The sequence below is a fragment of the Gouania willdenowi genome, chromosome 19 (genome assembly GCF_900634775.1).
Source record: "Gouania willdenowi chromosome 19, fGouWil2.1, whole genome shotgun sequence".
Taxonomy (NCBI): Eukaryota; Metazoa; Chordata; class Actinopteri; order Blenniiformes; family Gobiesocidae; genus Gouania; species Gouania willdenowi.
The window spans coordinates 20,919,405-20,940,252 of NC_041062.1; the positions used below are offsets into that span (position 1 = coordinate 20,919,405).

The 20,848-nt window shown below is 35.0% G+C and overlaps 1 protein-coding gene across 1 annotated transcript; it reads left to right on the forward strand.

The window, feature by feature from the left end:
- Window positions 1–3,885: 3,885 nt before the first annotated feature.
- On the forward strand, window positions 3,886–13,967 carry hhex (hematopoietically expressed homeobox). Its single transcript, XM_028476377.1, has 4 exons — window positions 3,886–4,222; window positions 9,810–9,988; window positions 13,480–13,530; window positions 13,649–13,967. Exons 1-4 carry the CDS (start codon window positions 3,895–3,897, stop codon window positions 13,877–13,879), a joined length of 789 nt encoding a protein of 262 aa, XP_028332178.1. The 5' UTR covers window positions 3,886–3,894; the 3' UTR covers window positions 13,880–13,967.
- The last annotated feature ends 6,881 nt before the right edge of the window (window positions 13,968–20,848 follow it).

Genomic DNA, 20,848 nt, shown 5'->3' on the forward strand with positions numbered 1-20,848 from the left:
AGTCCACAACAGAACTGTCAGTACTGCAGTCTGTAACAGACGCTGCTGAGGATTAATTAACTATGTGTTTGCACATTTTCACATATATCCACACTGCTAGTTATGAACAGTTAAAGAACACAAAAGCAGATACTGTATTCTATTATAAACCAAATGAGTCAAATGTTTCCCTCTATGAACATGATGGCCATAGTTATTACTGCTCCTCAGTGTCGAACATTCTGATGAACCACTTTAACCTTGAGGGTAAAATTAAACGTAAGTAAAGCCACTCTAATGGAAGATAAAGAAACACAACAAAAGGCGATGTATTCATAAATGATCATTTTCTATAAACCAATAATGTGTATGCATATCAGAGCCTTAATATGAATACATTGTAGCATATATGGAGCTAACAGCTAACTAAAGGAACACATCTAGGATGATAGCATGGCACATTCACCTCTTACAGTCTTTCAGCTCAAGATCAGGAAAAAAAATGTTTTTAGCTTTTTCAGAAGGAAAAAAATGGACTGTTTATTTACATTTAGAATTTGGTGCAAAAGTTTATGAATCCTACTGATAATTAGAACATTTACAACAGGATTATACTCTTTCCTCAAATGCATGCTCTTCTCAAAAACATTGATGTACTTTTTTTTTTTTTTTTTTTTTTACTTCAAGTTAAATAAAAGTATGCCTACCACTTTTTTGGTGTATTGGTCCATACTTCAGTTTTAAAAAGCACTTTTGGAAAAATATGAAAATTCATATTTTGGTTCGTGACTTGTATTTTTGTGAAGAGAGACGGCATCTGTAAAGTATTATGAATTATAAAAGTATTATAATTTCTTTAGAGCAGATTTAAACTATGTTTTATGTCTTTAGAGCAGATTGAAGCTGTTTTTTATTATTTAGAGCAGATTGAAGCTGTTTTTTATTATTTAGAGCAGATTGAAGCTGTTTTAGAGCAGATTGAAGCTGTTTTTTATTCTTTAGAGCAGATTGAAGTTGTTTTTTATTCTTTAGAGCAGATTGAAGTTGTTTTTTTTATTATTTAGAGCAGATTGAAGTTGTTTTTTTATTATTTAGAGCAGATTGAAGTTGTTTTTTTATTATTTAGAGCAGATTGAAGTTGTTTTTTATTCTTTAGAGCAGATTGAAGTTGTTTTTTATTCTTTAGAGCAGATTGAAGTTGTTTTTTTATTCTTTAGAGCAGATTGAAGTTGTTTTTTTATTCTTTAGAGCAGATTGAAGCTGGTTATTGGCAGATATGTGGCGCCAGCTGTATGGCTCAGGAGACCTGCTTCAATCAATGACCTGCAATGATTGTCTCAGTTCAAATATTAGCTGTTTGGTCTTTTCTTTTAGGTCTTCAAGGCTGCTTGCATCTCTGTTTACTTTCTGTTTAACGCTATCTAAATGAGTGCAGTTAGAAAGTTGGTAGGCAGCGGTACACGCTTTAAACACATCGTTTTATCGAACCGTGGATTCTTTTCAGAGGTCTGGGTGGAACACAAGGAAACACCGAGGAAATGTCCACCAACATGGTTTGTTAAATATATTTATGGTTACCTAATAGTAGGTCATCTGTTGTAGATTTTTATTTTTCTCCATGTGAGGATTTAATACGTGTCCATATCTAAGGAAGGACAAATGATTGATCATCAATAAGTTTCATCTTTTATCTGCGCTGCAGGGCAGATTGGAACGTCCAAAGATTACCGTAATGCTCAGACTAAATGTTCTATTAATCGTGGAGTGTATGGGGAAGAATAAACCTCAAGAAAAATCACGGCAAACAAGGATCATTTCAGAGTTTTCCATTTGTTTTGCTGCAGATTCACGATAAAACTGTTCATATTCATCGATCAATCTTTGTGCAAAATGTAAATATATTACAAAAATATATTTTACTAAAACGATTTTTCCTTAATTTTAATAAAGATCAGCGTGCATCAACTTGACACGCACAAAAAAATGTCTTTATCTGAAATAAATGAGGAACATGAACATTTTAATTTGTGATTTAAAATAACGTTTCAAGATCCCGAAATTATTTTATTGGAAATGTTTAAAACACAACATTTACACTGCATATATTGCTGTGTATTATATATAAATATTATTTATTTATTTTTTATTAAATTTCCTAATGTTTTATTTATATTTTATAGTGTCAAAGCGCTTACATTCACACAACCATCAAGCTCTCACGGTGACTGAGCTGCCATTTGAAGGTAAACTGGCCCTCCTTTGGCTTCAGCATTGCTCAATGGCACTTGGGCACATGCAGGCAGTGTTTGGAATTAAACTTTTTTTTTTTTTTTTAGTTTGAAAATTTACAACAGGTCAGAAGTGTACATTATAAAAAAAATATACAGAAAGAGGACAAGCAAGAGTTTGGAATTAAACCCTCGACCTCCCTGAGTCACTGCCTTCATCACATGCAGCACTATCACATGTTGTGAGTTATTATAACTTTAAAACACATATGGACATGAAAACCCACACAGAACGATAAGAACCCACAACCACAACAATATTTTGTAAGATTTCCATCATTTTTGTTCATTTTAAAGCCATGAAAAAATGACTAAACATCGACCAGTCTATGATGTAAATGTAGAATCTGTTTCTATTGCAGTCCTTATCCTAGTGTTTTTACCTTATGTGTTAAACATTAAACCTATTGATAGATGTTCATTTTCACATGTATTTCCCCTTTAATTAGGTAAACCAACATGCATAATAAACGGAGTTTTACAATTTTGTAAATTAAATTGCAAAACTGATTTTTATAGCTTTCAAATCATTTCAGCAGGAAATAATGATCACACACACACACACACACACACACACACACACACACACACACACACACACACACACACACACACACACACACACACACACACACACAGAGGCAGTCTTTAATAATATTATTATTGAATTGCAGAGGTGAAAGTAACTGTAAGTACCCACGTTACTGTAATTGAGTTGCTTTTATGTTACTTGTACTTTTTTGAGTATATTTCTAAATCAGTAATTTTACTTGTACTTAGTAAGTTTTAAAATAAGTAAGTAATTAGTTACATTTCCTTGGATTAGATTTAAAGTGATCAACAGACATTGTGAAACTACAAAAAAAATGAAATGACAACAATCTAATGCATAACATCAAAGCCGACCAATCAGATTAAACGTAATGCACCATAACATCATTATGGAGGTTATTTTCACAGTTTCAGAGTTCATTAATGTAGCTATACTTATATAGCCTGAGAAATGTTTTTAATTTTGAATTGAATTTATTGGTGATATTTTATTGAAAAAGAATTGTACATTTTGACAAACATTTTATTTTATACAGATGTCTTTGTGGGAAATAAATTACGTTCCGCTAGATTTGGTCTCTTTCTTTTTAAGTATATTCATGAGATGTTTACTGTATGTGGCAAGATTTATTACCAAAAATAAACGTGAGTTATGAAAGTAACTAATAACTTTTACTTTACCATTTAATTCAGCTACTTTTAACTTATAGTTGAGTATTTTATGTATGACATACTTGTACTTGTACTTGAGTACAATTTCAATCAAGTAACAGTACTTCCACATTGATAGAATATACCAGACCTCTTTAATTACACCTCTGTAAAATTGTTCCTATATATTTTTAAATTGTAACTATAATCTTGTTATTTTCTAAAAGTGTGTGTTATAATGTGTTATAATGTGTTATTATGTTATAATGTGTTATAATGTATATAATCGTTAGAGTTTTGAGCCAATCAGAGGCGGTGTGAGCACCTGAAGGAAGCCGTCCGTGCCCCCCTCCCCCCCTCCCCGTCCTGCTGTGGGACACCACCTCATGTTGGACCACAGTCAGTCTCAGCTGATCACAGCAGCATGAACGTGCCGCTCTACGCACCGACACCCGTTCACCGGGCGCACCCGACCCCCTTCGACATCGACAGTATCCTGGGCAGACATGGGTCCTCCTCGCCCCCCAGCTCCACTCCACTCATCCCCACGGCCAACTCCTCGTTCACCAGCCTGATCCCCCCGTACAGGATACCGGTGTACGAGCCCACCCCGCTGCCCCCGACGCTGCCTCCCCACGCGCTGCTCAAAGCCACGTACGCGTCCATGGGGCCCTTCCCCGGCACCCTGTACCCGTTCCATCAGCGCTCTGCGGGGGGGTACACCCAGGCTGTGCTGAGACACGAGCCGCTCGGTGAGTGCATGCTGGCTTTGATGATTTTACTTTGATTTTCCTTTGATATTATTGTGTAAATTATAAGAGGTCATTAATATGCTTTTAAACTATTTCATTATGTCTATTATAATTTTAACATGAAGCCGATATATCGCATAAAAGCTTTTCAGTCCTTTTTTAAATAAAGAACTAGGGTTTTTTTTTTCTTCCTCTAATCAGCTTTAGTTCGTTTTTGTTCGTTGACTTGAGCAACAGCCAAACTGACCGAACTGTTTCTAAATAGCTACTCACACTAATCTCCATTTCCCCATCGCCCATAACCGACTTTATTTATTTATTTATTTATTTATTTACTTGCCTTTTATTTTACTTCATTGGTTAAAGGCAACCTTGACTCGTTTTCCTGTCTTCCATTGTTCTCTAACATCAGAGGAACTCAATGACTGCTCCATGCAATCCACATTAGTCACATATCAAAACCGTCATACATGTTTAAGAAAAAAAAAATATATATATATCATTTAAGATAATTTTATTCATTTGAAAAACTTTTTTTTTTTTTTAAAGAGAAACAATTAGTATTTTTAAACTACAAACTAAAAAAAAAAAAGGAGTGAAATGTTTTTGAAACATCACATAAATAAATAAAGGTTATAAATAGTTTAGGTAATGTCAAATATAAAATAGACCTTTATTGATTCTCAGAGGAGAAATTCACATGTAGCAGACAGTAAGAACAAAAATAAATACCAACATAGGATAATAGTGTAAATATACGACTGTGGGACAGGTATAATTTAGAGAAAAAAATGTAAATAAAACAGAAAAAACAACAACAACGGCATAAAACAAACAACAAATGTGCAAAACACAAATGAAGGTTTCACAGCATTAAATTCACACAAAATTAAAAATATATTTGTGGATACAACTGGAGCGATTAAATAAACCATTTAAAATGAGAATCTTATATTTCCATTACCACCATCGGGGTTGAGGAAATCCAGCAAAGATTAGTTAGTTGTGTATTTCGGCATGTAGAAGAAATAAGAAAATTATCCAGTTATAGAATAGAATAGAATAGAATAGAATAGAATAGAATTGCCACATCTAAATGTGGAGTTGTTTCTTCCCACTGTCACTAAATGCTTGTGTATCTTGTTGGGTTTTTTTCTTTCTTATTATTAATTTAATATTTTGATAAGCGCATTGAGATGACTTTGTTGTAATTTGCGCTATACAAATACATTTGGGGTAATTCACACGTTGCAGCAACATCATAGAATAGTAAATTTAAACAGTAAGAACCAAAATAAATATCAACATAGGATAATAGTGCAAATACACAACTGTGGGACAGATATAAAATAGACAAATATATAATTTAAATAAATTAAAATAAAATTTGAAACGAAAACCCAATTAAAGTCATATGGACAGACATAAATAAATGTATACATTCCATCATTGTTATTTATATTATTATCGGCCTCATGTTTGAAGCCTATAAGGTAAGCGGACTCACTGCTGGACTGTGTGTATTTGTGTGTCATTGTGTGTGTTTGTGTTGCTGAATAAGCGAAGCCTTTCCGTTCCTATAGCGGAAACCCTGAGCCTGTCGATAGGAGTAAATCTGCTTTCAGAAGCTGTTAAATGTGTTCCTGTCTCGGCCGAACAGACGCTTCCTCAGCAGCCCGCTGCATGCTGCAGATTATTTTATCGACATCCTCAATACAGACTTATTCAGGAAACACTCGGCCTCCGATAGCCCGGGCTCCGTTTTTCACTCATTGTTGGACTTCCTCTGCGGCCCGTGAGGATGGGCTCCTATTTCGATTTGTTTGGCGGTGAAACTTTAGTCTGTGGATGTAACGAGGAAAGATAAGAAGAACCCCAACCACTGACTTTAAATCACCGAGTAGAAAAGGAAAGAAACATTCTGACAAGTTCAGTGTCATTAAATTATAAATTACATCAATGTACAAAATATATTTGAAAAACATTGTTTACCAAATACATTCTGCTTTTTCCCCTCATGCATCAGGATGATTGTACGAGATGGAATTAAACCCGTTTCCGCCACTAAAACAACAAAAAAAAAAAAACAAAAAAAAAAAAACACGGAAATTCATAATTATGAGATATTCCAAAAATGATTCCATCACGTTTTTGTATGTTTCTTTGCAAATTTACATTCAAAATAATTTTCTCATATGACTTCCTATCTCGTAATTGTGACTTTCTTTCTCATTATTATTATTATAACAACTATTTTTTCTTCTTATTTTGTGGGGCGGAAACATTCTTCCATATTTCATAGTATTTAAGTCTGTTTCCGCCACACACAAATACAAAAAAAAAAAAAAAAAATCACCACGGAAAGTCGTAATTATGAGTTAGTAAAGTCATATTTATGAGATAGAAATTAATAATTGTGTGTTAGTGAAGTCATAATTATGAGATACAAACTGATCATTTGCAGCAGTCCAACACTGACTGTTATCATTCTTAATCACACTTTGAATAATAATTCATTAAAAACACATATTTTTGGCTGTTTATTTAATTAGAATTCAACACATAGTAGTAGAAAATAGAAGAACATTAATATGTATTTATTGAAAAAAAGTAGAAAAGGAAGAAACATTCTGTCTCAAACAATGACAAGTTCAGGGAAATTAAATTAAGTGACATCACTGTACAAAATATATTTTAATAACATTTATTACAAAGTTAGTCATAATTACAAGATAGGAAGTCACATTTATCAGATGCAAACTGAGCATTTGCATGTGTCCACCACAGACTGTTACCATTCTTTCTCACACTATGAATAATATTTCATTCAACACATATTTAAGGCTGTTTATTCAGTTCTTAGAATTCAACACATGGTATAGTGTAGACAATAGAAGTATATAATAAATATATCTTTATTACAACATGATTCCATCACTTTTTTGTTTGTTTCTTTGCAAATGTACATAAAAATAATTTTCTCATAATTATAACTTTACTAACTCATAATTATGACTTCTCCTAATGATTTTTTTATTTAATTTTTTAGTGGTGGAAAAGGGATTCCATATAATTCCCCTTAACTTTTTCGTTTGATTTTTAAAAAAAAAAAATTAAAGACATGATATTAAAGACCACAACAGCAATATCTACCAAATAAATAACTTTTCTATGACCTGACAAAATAAACATTTTTAATTGTCCCTCAATTTAGGAAAGTTCTCATAATTAATAAAATCAAACCGAGAAAATAAATCACTGTTCAGATGGAATATGTCAAATACATAGGCTTAACAAAATAACTATTTTATTTTATTTCATGTGTGATTATGTTGTTGGATGTGTGTGTGCAACTAATTTCTTACTGTTTTGATTTAGCCCAAAATATGAATATGAACTTTTTCAAAAGCCAGTATTAATCATCGAAAGAATGAAATCAATGGTTTGATTCACTGTTGAATGTATTGTTACAATGTTGTGTTTTTGTTTCTATACTTTTACTCCAATGTTGTAGATTGCGACTTATTTAGTTCCATTTATATCCAATATTTATCATATTATTACCAACTTGAATAAAATAAAACCTATTTATTTATTTACTTAAAACTGGAGAATATTTAGTTTGCAGAAATGTTTATCTTGCAACATTTTTTGTTTGAAACTTTTTTTTAAAGCTATTTAAAACTTTAAAATAAAGTCTATGATAACTTTGAAAAATAATACAACTGTAAATTCTAATTACGTTTTTTTTTTTTTTCTTTTCGTAAGATTGTTATTTTATATCTAAAGAGGACAGAATAAAATTTGTGGAATCCTTACAAGAGTTTCTGATGAAACAGGTGTCAGGTTCATAAAGAATGAATCAATGTAGATCAATCCAATTGAAGTCAAACTTAATGAATACTTTTTTTCTTGTGGTGATGGGGTGAAGGTGCTTTGTTGCGATAAACAGATGTGTTTCGATTCCTTAAGGAAGCATCAGCTCATCTCAAAGGGGAAGCTCACACACGGCTCACTCTCTCACCACCTTCCTGAAAACAAGCTGCATGTCTGCTCCGTTATTTCCTGGCCATTAACCCTGAGCAAGGGGAAAAAAAACGTGTTTTCTAATTAATTTTTACAAACTGTAACTACTGGTGAAATTGAGCTGAAATTTTGCACTGAATTTATTTCACTTGTTTTGTCCACAACTATTTGCATTTCATGTATATATTTTACTAAAATAAATAATAAAAATCCTACATGTACCAAGTTAAATGTAGTTATATTTCACCAGTATTTACATATAATTATGTGAGTCGTGCCTCATACAGCTGATCGTTCATTATGTTTGCTGACTTATCATCTCAATGTATTGTGATGCATTACATCTGACTTTTGAACGTGGCAAATGTCATCAATATTATTAACAATCAAATAATGATTTATTAATCATGTGTCTGTTAATGTGCTACTGTTGACACTGAATCCATGTGATACTTTTGTGACTCATTGTGACAAACATCAGGATATGCATTCAACTTTGAAAATAATTACAAAATGAATATAATTTGTGTTGATTAACAAATATTACAAAGAGTTTATCCTCAACTTTTGTTACAATCCCATTGGAAACCTTACCATGCTGGAATAGCTGCTCTTTGGTGTTGCAATAAGACAGTGGCTGTCAATACGTATCCATATACCGTCATTCTGTCTGTACGCAATGCCCCTCATTGGCCAGTTTAGGTCACGTGATAGGTACACCACGTGACTTAAACTGGCCAATGAGACGCTACACACTTGTACTTCAGTTTGTATTAATACGTCAACTACGGACTAACTAACCCTAACCCTAACCTAACCTTAAACTACGTTACGGACTCACTAACCCTAACCCTAACCCTAATCGACGTTACGGACCAACCCTAACCCTAACCTTAAACTACGTTACGGACTCACTAACCCTAACCCTAACCATAACCGACGTTACGGACTAACCCTAACCCTAACCTTAAACTACGTTACGGACTCACTAACCCTAACCCTAACCATAACCGACGTTACGGACTAACCCTAACCCTAACCTTAAACTACGTTACGGACTCACTAACCCTAACCCTAACCATAACTGACGTTACGGACTAACCCTAACCCTAACCTTAAACTACGTTAAAAATTAAATAACCCAAACCCTAACCGACATTACGGACTAACCCTAACCCTAACTTTAAACTACGTTACGGACTAACTTACCCTAACCGACATTACGGACTAACCAGAACCATAACCTTAAACTACGTTACGGACTAACTTACCCTAACCACACGGAATGGTCACGTGACTTCCGGTAACGTCATCTTTTGCACGGATAGAATACCGGTATATTGATACGTATTATGTACGAGGAGAGACTTCCTTGCAATAAACACAAACCAATTCTTTCAGTTTCAGTATTTCCATAAAATAATTGAAAAGAGAATGTGGTATATACAGTTTATGCATTCACAGTGATTTTAACACAAAAGAAAATAAAGACAGAAGTTAAATTATTCCTTTAACCTGCAGTGTTAAAGCTAACAATTGGCTTTGTTTCTGCTTTCTAAAGGGAAGCCTGTGGTGTGGACGTCCTTTATACAGCGGCCTTTGCATAAGAGAAAAGGTGGACAGGTTCGCTTCTCAAATGACCAAACCATTGAGTTGGAGAAGAAGTTTGAGATGCAAAAGTACCTTTCTCCCCCTGAGAGGAAACGACTGGCCAAGATGCTGCAGCTCAGTGAGAGACAGGTTAGACATTGCTTTGGATTTTTTTCTACTGCTGTGTGTCTGTTGAGATAGAACTTTAGTTAAAAAAAAAGCTTTTAACAAGCTTAACATCACCACTTTAAACTATTTGTGCTCAATTATTTCATGTTTTTTATGTGAATATTCAGTCAAACCTTTTGTTTTATAATATACTGTTACTTGTCACAGACTCATATATGATTTGCACTCTTCAAACCTAACAATCAATGGCGTCCGTAGAATTTAAGCAAAATAAAACTGAATTATAGCTGCTGCACAGCAATGATCAGGGCCAGGCTATTTTAGGCAAAATTCTGGCGATTCTGAGCAACAAGCAAAGGTAGAAAGTAGGAAAAAGGTGGAATTCTATATATTTTGCATCTGTTGAGGCTTGAATTCACAATTTTTGGCACAAGATACAATGGTCTTGAGTTAATTAGTTAGAGACAACTCTGTGGTACATATGTTTATCTCATTATAGGAATTCTACAGCTGCAATGATTAGACAATAAACCCAATAAGTCAAAGACATAAATAATCCAAAACTATTTCATGTTGGAACAATGAACATCCTCTATATCACATGTAGCTTCACTAATTGACTAATCCAGTCACCTATGTGCAAGACAGCAGCTGTTAGTGATCCCAGTACCTGACTATGTGTCGAAGTGTCCTTGGGCAAGACACTGAACCCGAAGTTGCTCCCAGTGGTTGACTAGCACCTTGCATGGCAGTCGTGTCCCACTGGTGTGTGAATGTGAGAGTGACTGGGTGAATGAGCTGATATGTAAAGCACTTTGAGACTGCTTCAGTGTGGTGATAAAGCGCTATATAAATCAAGTCCATTTAGTGTATAATGGCAGATTTTAAACCGCTGTAAAAAAAAAATTTCTTATTAGGACAAAAATCAAAATATACTGTACATATTGCATCTAGACAGCACAAAGTTGTTGGTCATTTGTTTTCAACAATTATTTATTGTCCATTTATGCATTGACTCCAATTGTTAACCTGAGAGCAAAATTCAAAATTCTGTAAAAATTCAGTTTTTGAGATAAAATTTGGACATTTCCAAATATTATTCTACAATTTAAGCTTTTTGAAAAGGAATTGGCTTATATATTTTTTCGTGCTAATTTAATAAACAAAAGATTAAATAATTACAGTGGGTTGCATACTGTAAGTATCTGCACCCCTTTAACTTTTCGACATTTTGCCACGCTATGGATCACAAACATTAATATATTTAGTTGAAATTTTATGTGAAAGACACACATTAAGTGACACACAATCGTGAAGTGAAATTAATTAAAAAAAAATAAAAAAATTTAAAACAAAAAACTAAAAAGTGGGATGTGCAAAAGTATCTACCCTCCTTTCCTCTTAGTGCAACCAATTGCCTTGAGAAGTTGCATGACAAATTCTGAATGGCCACATGTTGACCTAATGGCTAAAAAGAGTCCACCTGTGTGTAATCTAATCTCAGTTCAAATATATCTGATCTGTGATGGTCTCAGAGGTCTGGTAAGAGAACAATGGGGAGCAGACAGCATCATAAAGTCCAAGGAACACACCAGACAGGTGCGGGATAAAGTTATGGAGAAGTATAAAGCTGGATGAGTATGGCATCACTATCTACCAAGACACAACCGTCCTCCTAAACTTACTGACCAAACAAGGAGAGTACTGACCAGAGCTGTATACAAAAAGCCTATGATGACCCTATAGATGTACGGCAGAGAGAACAGCTCAGGTGGGGGAACCTGTTCACAGGTCAACTATTAGTCATACACTGCACAAATCTGGCCTTTATGGAAGAGTGGATAGAAGAAAGCCATTTTTGAAAGAAAACCATGAGAAGTCCTTTTTGCTGTTTGCCAGAACAAGGAAACATGTGGAAGAATGTGTTTTGTCAGATGGGACCAAAATTGAATTTTTTGGCCTAAATGCAATGCTATGTTTGGCATAAAAGTAATGCTGCATATCACTCTGAAAACACCATCCCCACTGTCAAACATGGTGGTGGTAGCATCATGCTCTGGGGGTGCTTTTCATCAGCAGGGACAAGGAAGATGGTTCGTGTTGATGGGAAATCTTGGACGAAAACCTGTTGGCGTCTGCAAAAGACTTGAAACTGGGGCGGAAGTTCACCTTCCAGCAAGACAACGACCCTAAACATAAAGCCAGGCTAACAATGGAATGGTTGAAAACAAAAAATATCTGTGTGATAGAATGGCCATGTCAAAGTCCAGACTTAAATCCAATCAATAATCTATGGAAAGATCTGAAAACTGTGGTTCACAAGCTCTCGCCATCTAATCTAACTGAGCTTGAGCTGTTTTGCAAAGAAGAATGGAAATTAAATCCAGTCTCTTTATGTGACTGGGGGGGGTTATTAAATGTATAAATTTCATTTCACTTCACGATTGTGTGTCGTAAAATTTCAACTAAATATAATTATGTTTGTGGTCCATAGCTTGGCAAAATGTTGAAAAGTTAAAGGGTGCGGATACTTATGCAACCCCCTCTATATGGTATTTCAATAAAACACTTTATTATTATCAAATATAAAAATTGAAATAGACACATTATTATCAATAGACTTTCTGCAAAGAACTGCAGCAATCTGTATCAAGCTGTGATGTTTAGCAATGTGTGTTTTTCTAGATATTCCAGAATCATGGGCGCTAAGTATTTGTAGTTTCTGTAAGAGCCAGAAAGAATGAGTGAAATGTGAAAAAAAGTGCACCCGTCAGGGTTGGGGTCAATTACATTTTTCAGTTATAATTACATTTTCAATTACCCATGTTCAAATACAATTAAATTACGATTACAGTAACCTGCATTTGATCTAATTACAATTAAATTATTATTTATCCTCAGAAAGTCAATTACAATTATGTTCTCAGTTACAATTAATCACAATAAAATTTAACCTTCCTCTTGTGTTAGCCTTCTGTTAGCATCTCTTATAATAACGGGTCTTAAATCAGCTGTAAAATACACTAAAAACAAATATCTATCATCTAATTTCTTTCTTATCTATTGGTTACCTTGTTAGGCTTCCTAATCAATGAAAAAGTAGGTTTCAATATTTTTGGTGGGGGCGTTTTTGTGTCAGTATACCCTTAGATTTTAATTCTTTTTAAATGTTAAAATGTGGGAAATCTTGATATAAAACTTATTTTATTAATTTTTAACTACATACTGTATGTGTAGAACTGTAACCTGGTTCCACAGTTTTGCGCTAAATGATAACTGACAATTTTTATAGAATTTTCATGGCAATTTCAATTACAAAGTCAATTATCTAAACTCAATTACAATTTCATTATGATTACGTCAGCAACAGATTTTCTAATTACAATTACAATTATGCCATAATTGTAATGAATTATCAATTACGCAATTACAATTATAATTGACCCCAACCCTGGTGTGTGTACGTACTTATGTTTGAAGGCCATTGTTTTCTTATCATTCTTCTCTTCCAGGTCAAAACCTGGTTCCAGAATCGACGAGCAAAGTGGCGGAGACTCAAACAGGTAAGGCGCCCCCTGCAGTTTACGTTATGTAGCTTCATTTCATCTCACAGTATGATATTTATTTAACTTACACTGTATTTTTTTTGATTTGTGAATCATGCATTTCTGTGGGCATTAGGAGTATCCTTTGGGGGGTAAGAAAGACACAGAGGACGACAGCTCCGGTGTTCCCGCTAACACAGACTCACACACGGAGCCTGCAGATGGAAAGGCGGAGCCTGTTGAGCCCGCCCGCGACATACGCATGGTGTCCCCGCTTCAGCCAAACGTGGAGCTGGACTCTGATGGCTCAGACTCGGACCAGGAGCTGGACATTGGGGACAGTGATGAGTTCCGACTAAATCTTTAACTCCCAGACAGGAACTGTTTTGAATGGAGATGGTTGCTAGAAAATCTGAAACATTCCCTCGTTTTCATGATCAGGGCCACAGTTTAACATCCGGACGCTGTCATCGAGTACGCTAATGCTAGCAGCTACAATAGTTTATTTTTTATACTGCTGTGTGTGTTTCTGTGCAGTAGTCATGCTCTGTAATCAGTGAGCATTCACTCACAAACGTGATTACACATTGGTGTGAGTGGATTGTAGAATATATTTGTTTTTGTCTTTGTTCTTTAATAAAGTTGATAACTATATGCTTGGTTGAATCATTGGTGCTCTATGATTTTCAATTTCTATATCCCAAAATAAGTGTATGTATTTTTATTTGCATTCATCCAAAAACAGATTTGTCCACTGTGTTGTCAAAGTCATCCTTACATTTTATTTTAAGATGATATCTAAATGTTTTTAAATTCAAACATAGTTATTGTTAAAATTTAATAATGTGAGGAGTTTGTATGTTCTCCCCGTGCTTGTTTGGGTTTTCTCCCACCACCTAAAAATATGAGTGTTCGGTTGATTGGAGTTCACACCGCAGGCAAATGCTACCCAAATTCGATCTTTTTGCCAATATGCGACCTGTATCCGATCTATTAAAGACAGTCTGAACAACACAGTTCTGTTTTGAATGAACTCCATAACAGTTCATTGTAAAGATTTAGCAACATCACAGTAAATGACTAGAGCGATAAACCTGGATCGCTTCTTTTTTACTCTCCTTAAAGTTTTGAAGTGCTGACTTCTGTTGGAAAGAAGATGTCTAAGCGCGACACACAGTCCTACACTGGACGCCTCCATGTTTACTTCCGTAAACACCGCATGTGCCTGCAGGGTCATGGGATCTGTGCATGCGCGTCACTTCAGGGTGGCATTCCATTCATACGCCAAACCGATTGAAGATGCATTTAATATGTAATATGAACTATCACACAAAAAAAATCTGAGTTTTTGAAAAAATCCTAATAGTGCATTAAGACCTGCAGTGTGAACATAGTGACTGTGAACTGTGGTGTGTAGCCCAAGATGTAACGGTAGTAACGCTATTTAGATCAGCTGTACAGCGGAGTGATTCAATTCAATTCAACTTTATTTGTATAGTGCAAATTACAGCAAAGTAAACTCAATGCACTTATCAAAATATAAAAACCATAATAAGAAAGAAAAAACCCAACAAGATCCACATGAACAAGCATTTAGCAACAGTGGGAAGAAACAACTTCCTTTTAACAGGAAGAAATCTCTGTTAGAACCAGGTTCAGAGGTGGCAGCCATCTGCGTCGACTGGTTGGGGTTAGTGGACAGAAGGACCAACAGAACAGGATAGAGAGATAGAACATCAGAGTGTCTCAGACTAGTTGAGCCGTGAACCACAGATCAGGAACTGCATCATCAGCTTCACGACACCTGAAACAGAGCAGAGAGAGAAGGGAGAGGAGAAGACACTGACTGCAGAAAAACATGATACATTATTATCAAGTCTGCCTTGGCCTTGGACCTCTCTCCCAGTGGCCTAGTCAATACTTATTATAAAGGTGATGAATCTCTTCCCGTTTATTGGTTAGCTAACAGCGACTCCAAGGTCTGTAAATGCAACTGTTTACAGATGAGCCCATGTCCGCTTTAGTGGTTAGGTTATGTTATGATTCAGTCCTGTTGCGGACTGTAAATCATAACCAGCTTCATCAGAATTTGAATCTCTTCCTGTTTATAATATGCTCTATATCAACACTGAAATGTCTGTCGTCAAATCAAATCACTTGGTCGTAACTAACTTTTGTGTAATTTAGAATAATGTTTACAGTTTAGTGTTTGATTTAGTGATTCAAGAAAAGGTAAAAAGTCTCCTGTCTAAATAAAAATTCCATATTTAAAAAAAAAAAAAAAAAACAGCAATTCACCATTAGTCACAGTGAGAAACAAAGAAATATCAACAATTCGAGGCACGACGGGTTCTGAAGCGTGTGGTGTGACCAATAGTGTGTTGCATGTGGTGTTAAACTAGGCCCGATTCACAAAAAAATTGCTGGAACTAGCATTTAGTGGCAAATTTTGGTAAAAGCAGGGAACATGTTGGTTTTAGACCATTTTAATTTTCTGATTCTGAATTTCCATGTTCCCAAGCTGAATTTTAAGTCCTTCATGATCAAATTCACCATTTAAAACTGCTTACAGTATGGACAGACTTAGCGTACAGATGATTTCATGCTCATGCCAACAACTGTGCAGAACCTGCGATGCAAATGTTGGAAAACTCAGCTACAATGTACAGTATACGGGTGTAAAAAATGAAGTAATACCAGTCAACAACTTGTCTGCATGAATACAAATTAATTATTTTATTCACAAGTATTGTTGATATCATCAAAGATTATCTTTGCACAACAGAGTTTTTTCTGTAATGTAATAATGTGGCAGACTTTAAGGACATACCAAATTGATATGACTAGAATTTTACCTATTTAACTGACATTATCACACTCTGATTATCACCTGTTTGTTTGTAAAATGCTAAAGATTGGACAAAATCTGCTGTTTTGGCAGCAATTTATATTTTTAATCTAAGAGATAAAAGGCTAAAGTTACAGCTTGGGAACATTGATATTCTGAATCAGCATATCCACATTGACCAAATGAGCTTGGTTCTCCACTTTTACCACAAATGCTCTGAACATTCACCTTTTTGAGAATCAGACCTAGTGCCTATGTGTTCTTTGGTGAAGTCTTGAGGTTCATTTCAACCCAGTTGCTGGGGGTTGGACTGGTGAGTGCCAGGGTGTGTCCACCTCTGGGGCAAAATCACAAATCAAAGCAAGTACCACTCTACACTTCTAAACACCTACTGTAACCAGTGTTGGAAACGTTACTTTAAAAAAGTAATTAGTTATAGTTACTCACTACTTGATCCAAAAAGTAACCGAGTTAGTAATTGAATTACTCTATAATAAAAGTAACTCAGTACCAAGGAAAGTAACAATTTGAGTTATTGTTAAAAAAAATTTGGATTTTTTTAGATGCGTGTGTCGTGAGGTGCTTCATTAAATTTGAGTTGCTTACAACGGATGTCGACAAAATCTTCACTCCTGGATATAATGAACACTTCACATACACGTTCTTGCCTTTGACCACAATTCATTTAAAGTAATGTTTGTATCGCCACCTTAAAAATGACAACTTTTCATCAGACTGCTCCACGCTCACCATCTCTGCTGCTTCATCCAATCTGTAGTGTGTGTGTGTGTGTGTGTGTGTGTGTGGCGCCTGTGTAAAAACACTGGCTCTGATTGGCTACCATGAAACATGGCGCCGCCTTAGCCAATCATAATCGCTCACTTTGTTTTTAACCCACCTCCTCACTACAGCTGAGTACAAAGCTTGGGGTGCTTTCAGAAAACAGTTCAATCAATACATGTAACGCACCGCATTTAACGTTCAGAAACGTTTACGGCGTTGAAACGGCGTAAAAAGTAATTAGTAAGATTACCCCGTTACTGAAAAAAAAAACTATGTTACCTAACGCCGTTATTTTAAATGCCGTTATTCCAAACACTGACTGTAACACACCACATACAGACATACTGTATATATGAATAGATAGACTCCGTAGACTCCAATTGAGCAAAGACAGTCCTATATTGGCAAAGCACTCTGTCCTTTTCCATTGTTGGCCCATCACCACATCCAGTTTCAAATAGCTTATCATGCAGCTTTTGTGCAAACAACATGAGTGGGATTTTTTCAGTGAGTAGGTTGAGTTAATGATCGAGCAAATCCCCAAGAAGAGCAGTAATGACAGATAGAGAGCAGAGGGGTTTTTGATAAATATTCAGAATAGACGTGGGAAGGAGGTTGTGAGTGGCTGCTGTATTATCATTTAAAAAGATAATTGTTATTATGAAAATATACCAACTTAATCATTTTGTACCAAATGTACCATTTTTTCAAAACCATATATATTATGGAATAAGAAATGATAGTTTAGGTAAATGAAATAAAATAAAACACCTTAGATTACTGAAGTAGTTCAACCTTTGAATACATTTTTGTAAAAGTCTAAATTAGGTGTCTATACGTGATGATATCCGACCACTCTAATTTTTAGGGAGCTCATGTAACTCCACGTTATGACAATGTTGGCCTCAACATTAAATTGTTTTGAAGAAAAAAGAAAATTCATCACTCATAACTTGCATATTAATACTAAGGTTCAACATCGTGTATGAGTCAGCTTCATTACACATACAAGGCTATCCTAAAACTAACAGCAAAGTCATTGATTTTTGTGTCTGTATAACAAGGTAAAGTCAACATTCAGAGAAATAGCACACACTGTTGGTGGGTTAAATGTTCAATAGATGACTGATTTCAAAGTGCTTTTTGGATCCGGCCAATTCACACATACACACGCACACACACACACACACACACACACACACACACACACACACACACACACACACACGGTTAATCGTGTGGTCATGTTGTAGGATTAGTCACTTTTATTTAACTTTAATATTTTTAGTTCCTGGTTTGTGGTGCTTTGGTCCAAAGGATTGGACAGGAATACAAAAAAGATGAATGCTTTTAATCAGAAAATGGAACACACTTTCTTCTAGAAGGTCAGAAGTGCATTATGGCATAATGTTGACGTATTGCCATGGCAAAACACCTCATCACTGCAGAAAAATGTGGGCACTCTGCCCTCCTATCGACTTGTTTCCACACTGTTCCCAAACAGAGACCTTTATGATACTGGTGGCTCTTTTCAATTGCGTTGGTCATTTTGTTTGGTAAGCGGGGGGCTAGCCTAGCCGCTATGCTCACCATGCTGTGTGTGTGTTTAATAAGTGTCCAGTATGTCACGAAAAGGCCTGTATGGTAATCCTTACCAAGTTCAACTGAATGTACTGTAACTGTAAGCAAAGTTAGAGTTACTCAGACAGATTAGTCAGCGGAAATGTTTCTTTTTGAAACAATCAAACATTTGTAAACAGACATTTAACAAACATAAATTAAATCAACATAAACATTTAATATGGAAACACACAGAGGTGTAAAAAGTACTTGAGTACAACTCAAGTTGAAGTACTGTTACTTGAATGAAATTGTACTTAAGTACAAGTACAAGTAAGTCATACATAAAATACTTCAGTATAAGTAAAAAGTTGCGACACTAAATAGTACTCAAAGTAAAAGTTACTAGTTACTTTCACCCCCCACGTTTATTTTTGGTAATAAATCTTACATACAGTAAACATCTCATGTATAAACTTAAAAAGGAAGAGATGAGATCTTGCACAATTCAATGCAATATAAAAAAAATTCCCAGGCTCTAAGTATAGCTACATTGATAAACTCTAAAACTGAGAAAATAACCAACATTCAATGCTGTTTTGGCGCCGTGCATTACGTTTAATCTGATTGGATGACAGGATGGGCCAGTTTAGTTTAGACACACAAAAAAAACCTGTGTTCCTCTTTATCTCTGTTTTAGTGATTTTCTACTGGACCGAGGACAGCAACTCGGTCATAGCCGACCTGTGTCCTCAGCTCAGTGGGAGAGGAAGTCATCCTAACTTAATTTATCTCTCTTAAACGTTCATTACACAGAAAGACTAACAGAATTATATCTTTGAAGGGGTTGGTTGATCTCTCTACTTATTATTTATTAATCCAGCATTGTGTGCAGAGAAGTGTCCAAAAATATTTAACCATTTCTTTTTACACATTCAGAATAACATAATGTTTCCTAACCTGTGTGTGTGTGTGTGTGTGTGTGTGTGTGTGTGTGTGTGTGTGTGTGTGTGTGTGTGTGTGTGTGTGTGTGTGTGTGTGTGTGTGTGTGTGTGTGTGTGTGTGTGTGTGTGTGTGCGTGTGTGTGTGTGTGTGTGTAATGTAACTCTCCCACACAAAAGATGCAATGCCTATGATGTAAGGCTGGGCGATTTTGCCTTTAAAAAAAAAATTCAATTCGGTTTTCGATTCGATTTTCGATTCGATTTTCGATTCGATTTTTTGATTCAATTTTCCACTCAATTTATTAAATTTTTTCCAATGTACTTAAAGATGACTGCAGACATCAGATATATTGTCAAAAGTGTAATTTAAATGCTGTGATTGTCCTCAATAGTTAAAATGCATAGAACAATCCCAAAATAAAAAGTAAATAAGGCTCTGTCATTCAACAATTTCAAGCTTTAACCCAGGTTTAAACAAAAGTGCAACAGCAACTTCACACTAGCTTAAATTCTCTGATTAAGAAATCACATTACATAACGTTACAATTAAAAAAACAATAAACTCTTCCCTTAGCATCTCAGCATAGTGTGAATAAAACATTAAACATGACTGTGCACACACATTGTATAGCCTACTCAAAGGGTAAACAAATGTAAACAAAGAGGGAACTGGCTCACATCGCGCTACTGTAACCCACAAGGACGGAAAGCGGAAAAGTCAGAAGACTGGTTGGAAAAAATAAATAAATAATAATAATAATAATTTATTTTTTTTAAATTTAAAAATAAGTTTTGTTTTTCTAAACTCGAATTTGCAAAATAAAATTTGTTTTTATCTATAAATTTGATAAATCAATGAAATCAATTTTTTTTTTTTTTTTGCCCAGCCCTACTATGAAGTAATAATTTATTAAGGCCTCAGGATCGTAAATGAAGCCTCATTGTCGTGTATCTCCTGCTTTAAAAATAGAAAAACACATCATCTCAGGCAGTGGTTCTCAAACGTTTTTGGCTTAAGTACCCCTTTCTCTTATTTCTGAATCCAAGTACCCCCCTTTATACGACTACAACAATAGAATACTACAATAGAAAACTATTTAAAAACGACTATAGAACATAATGATGGAATGAACGAGTGATAACACACATTTTAAAGAATCTCATTTTGTAAATAAGTGGTGAAAAACAGTATTTAGTGCAG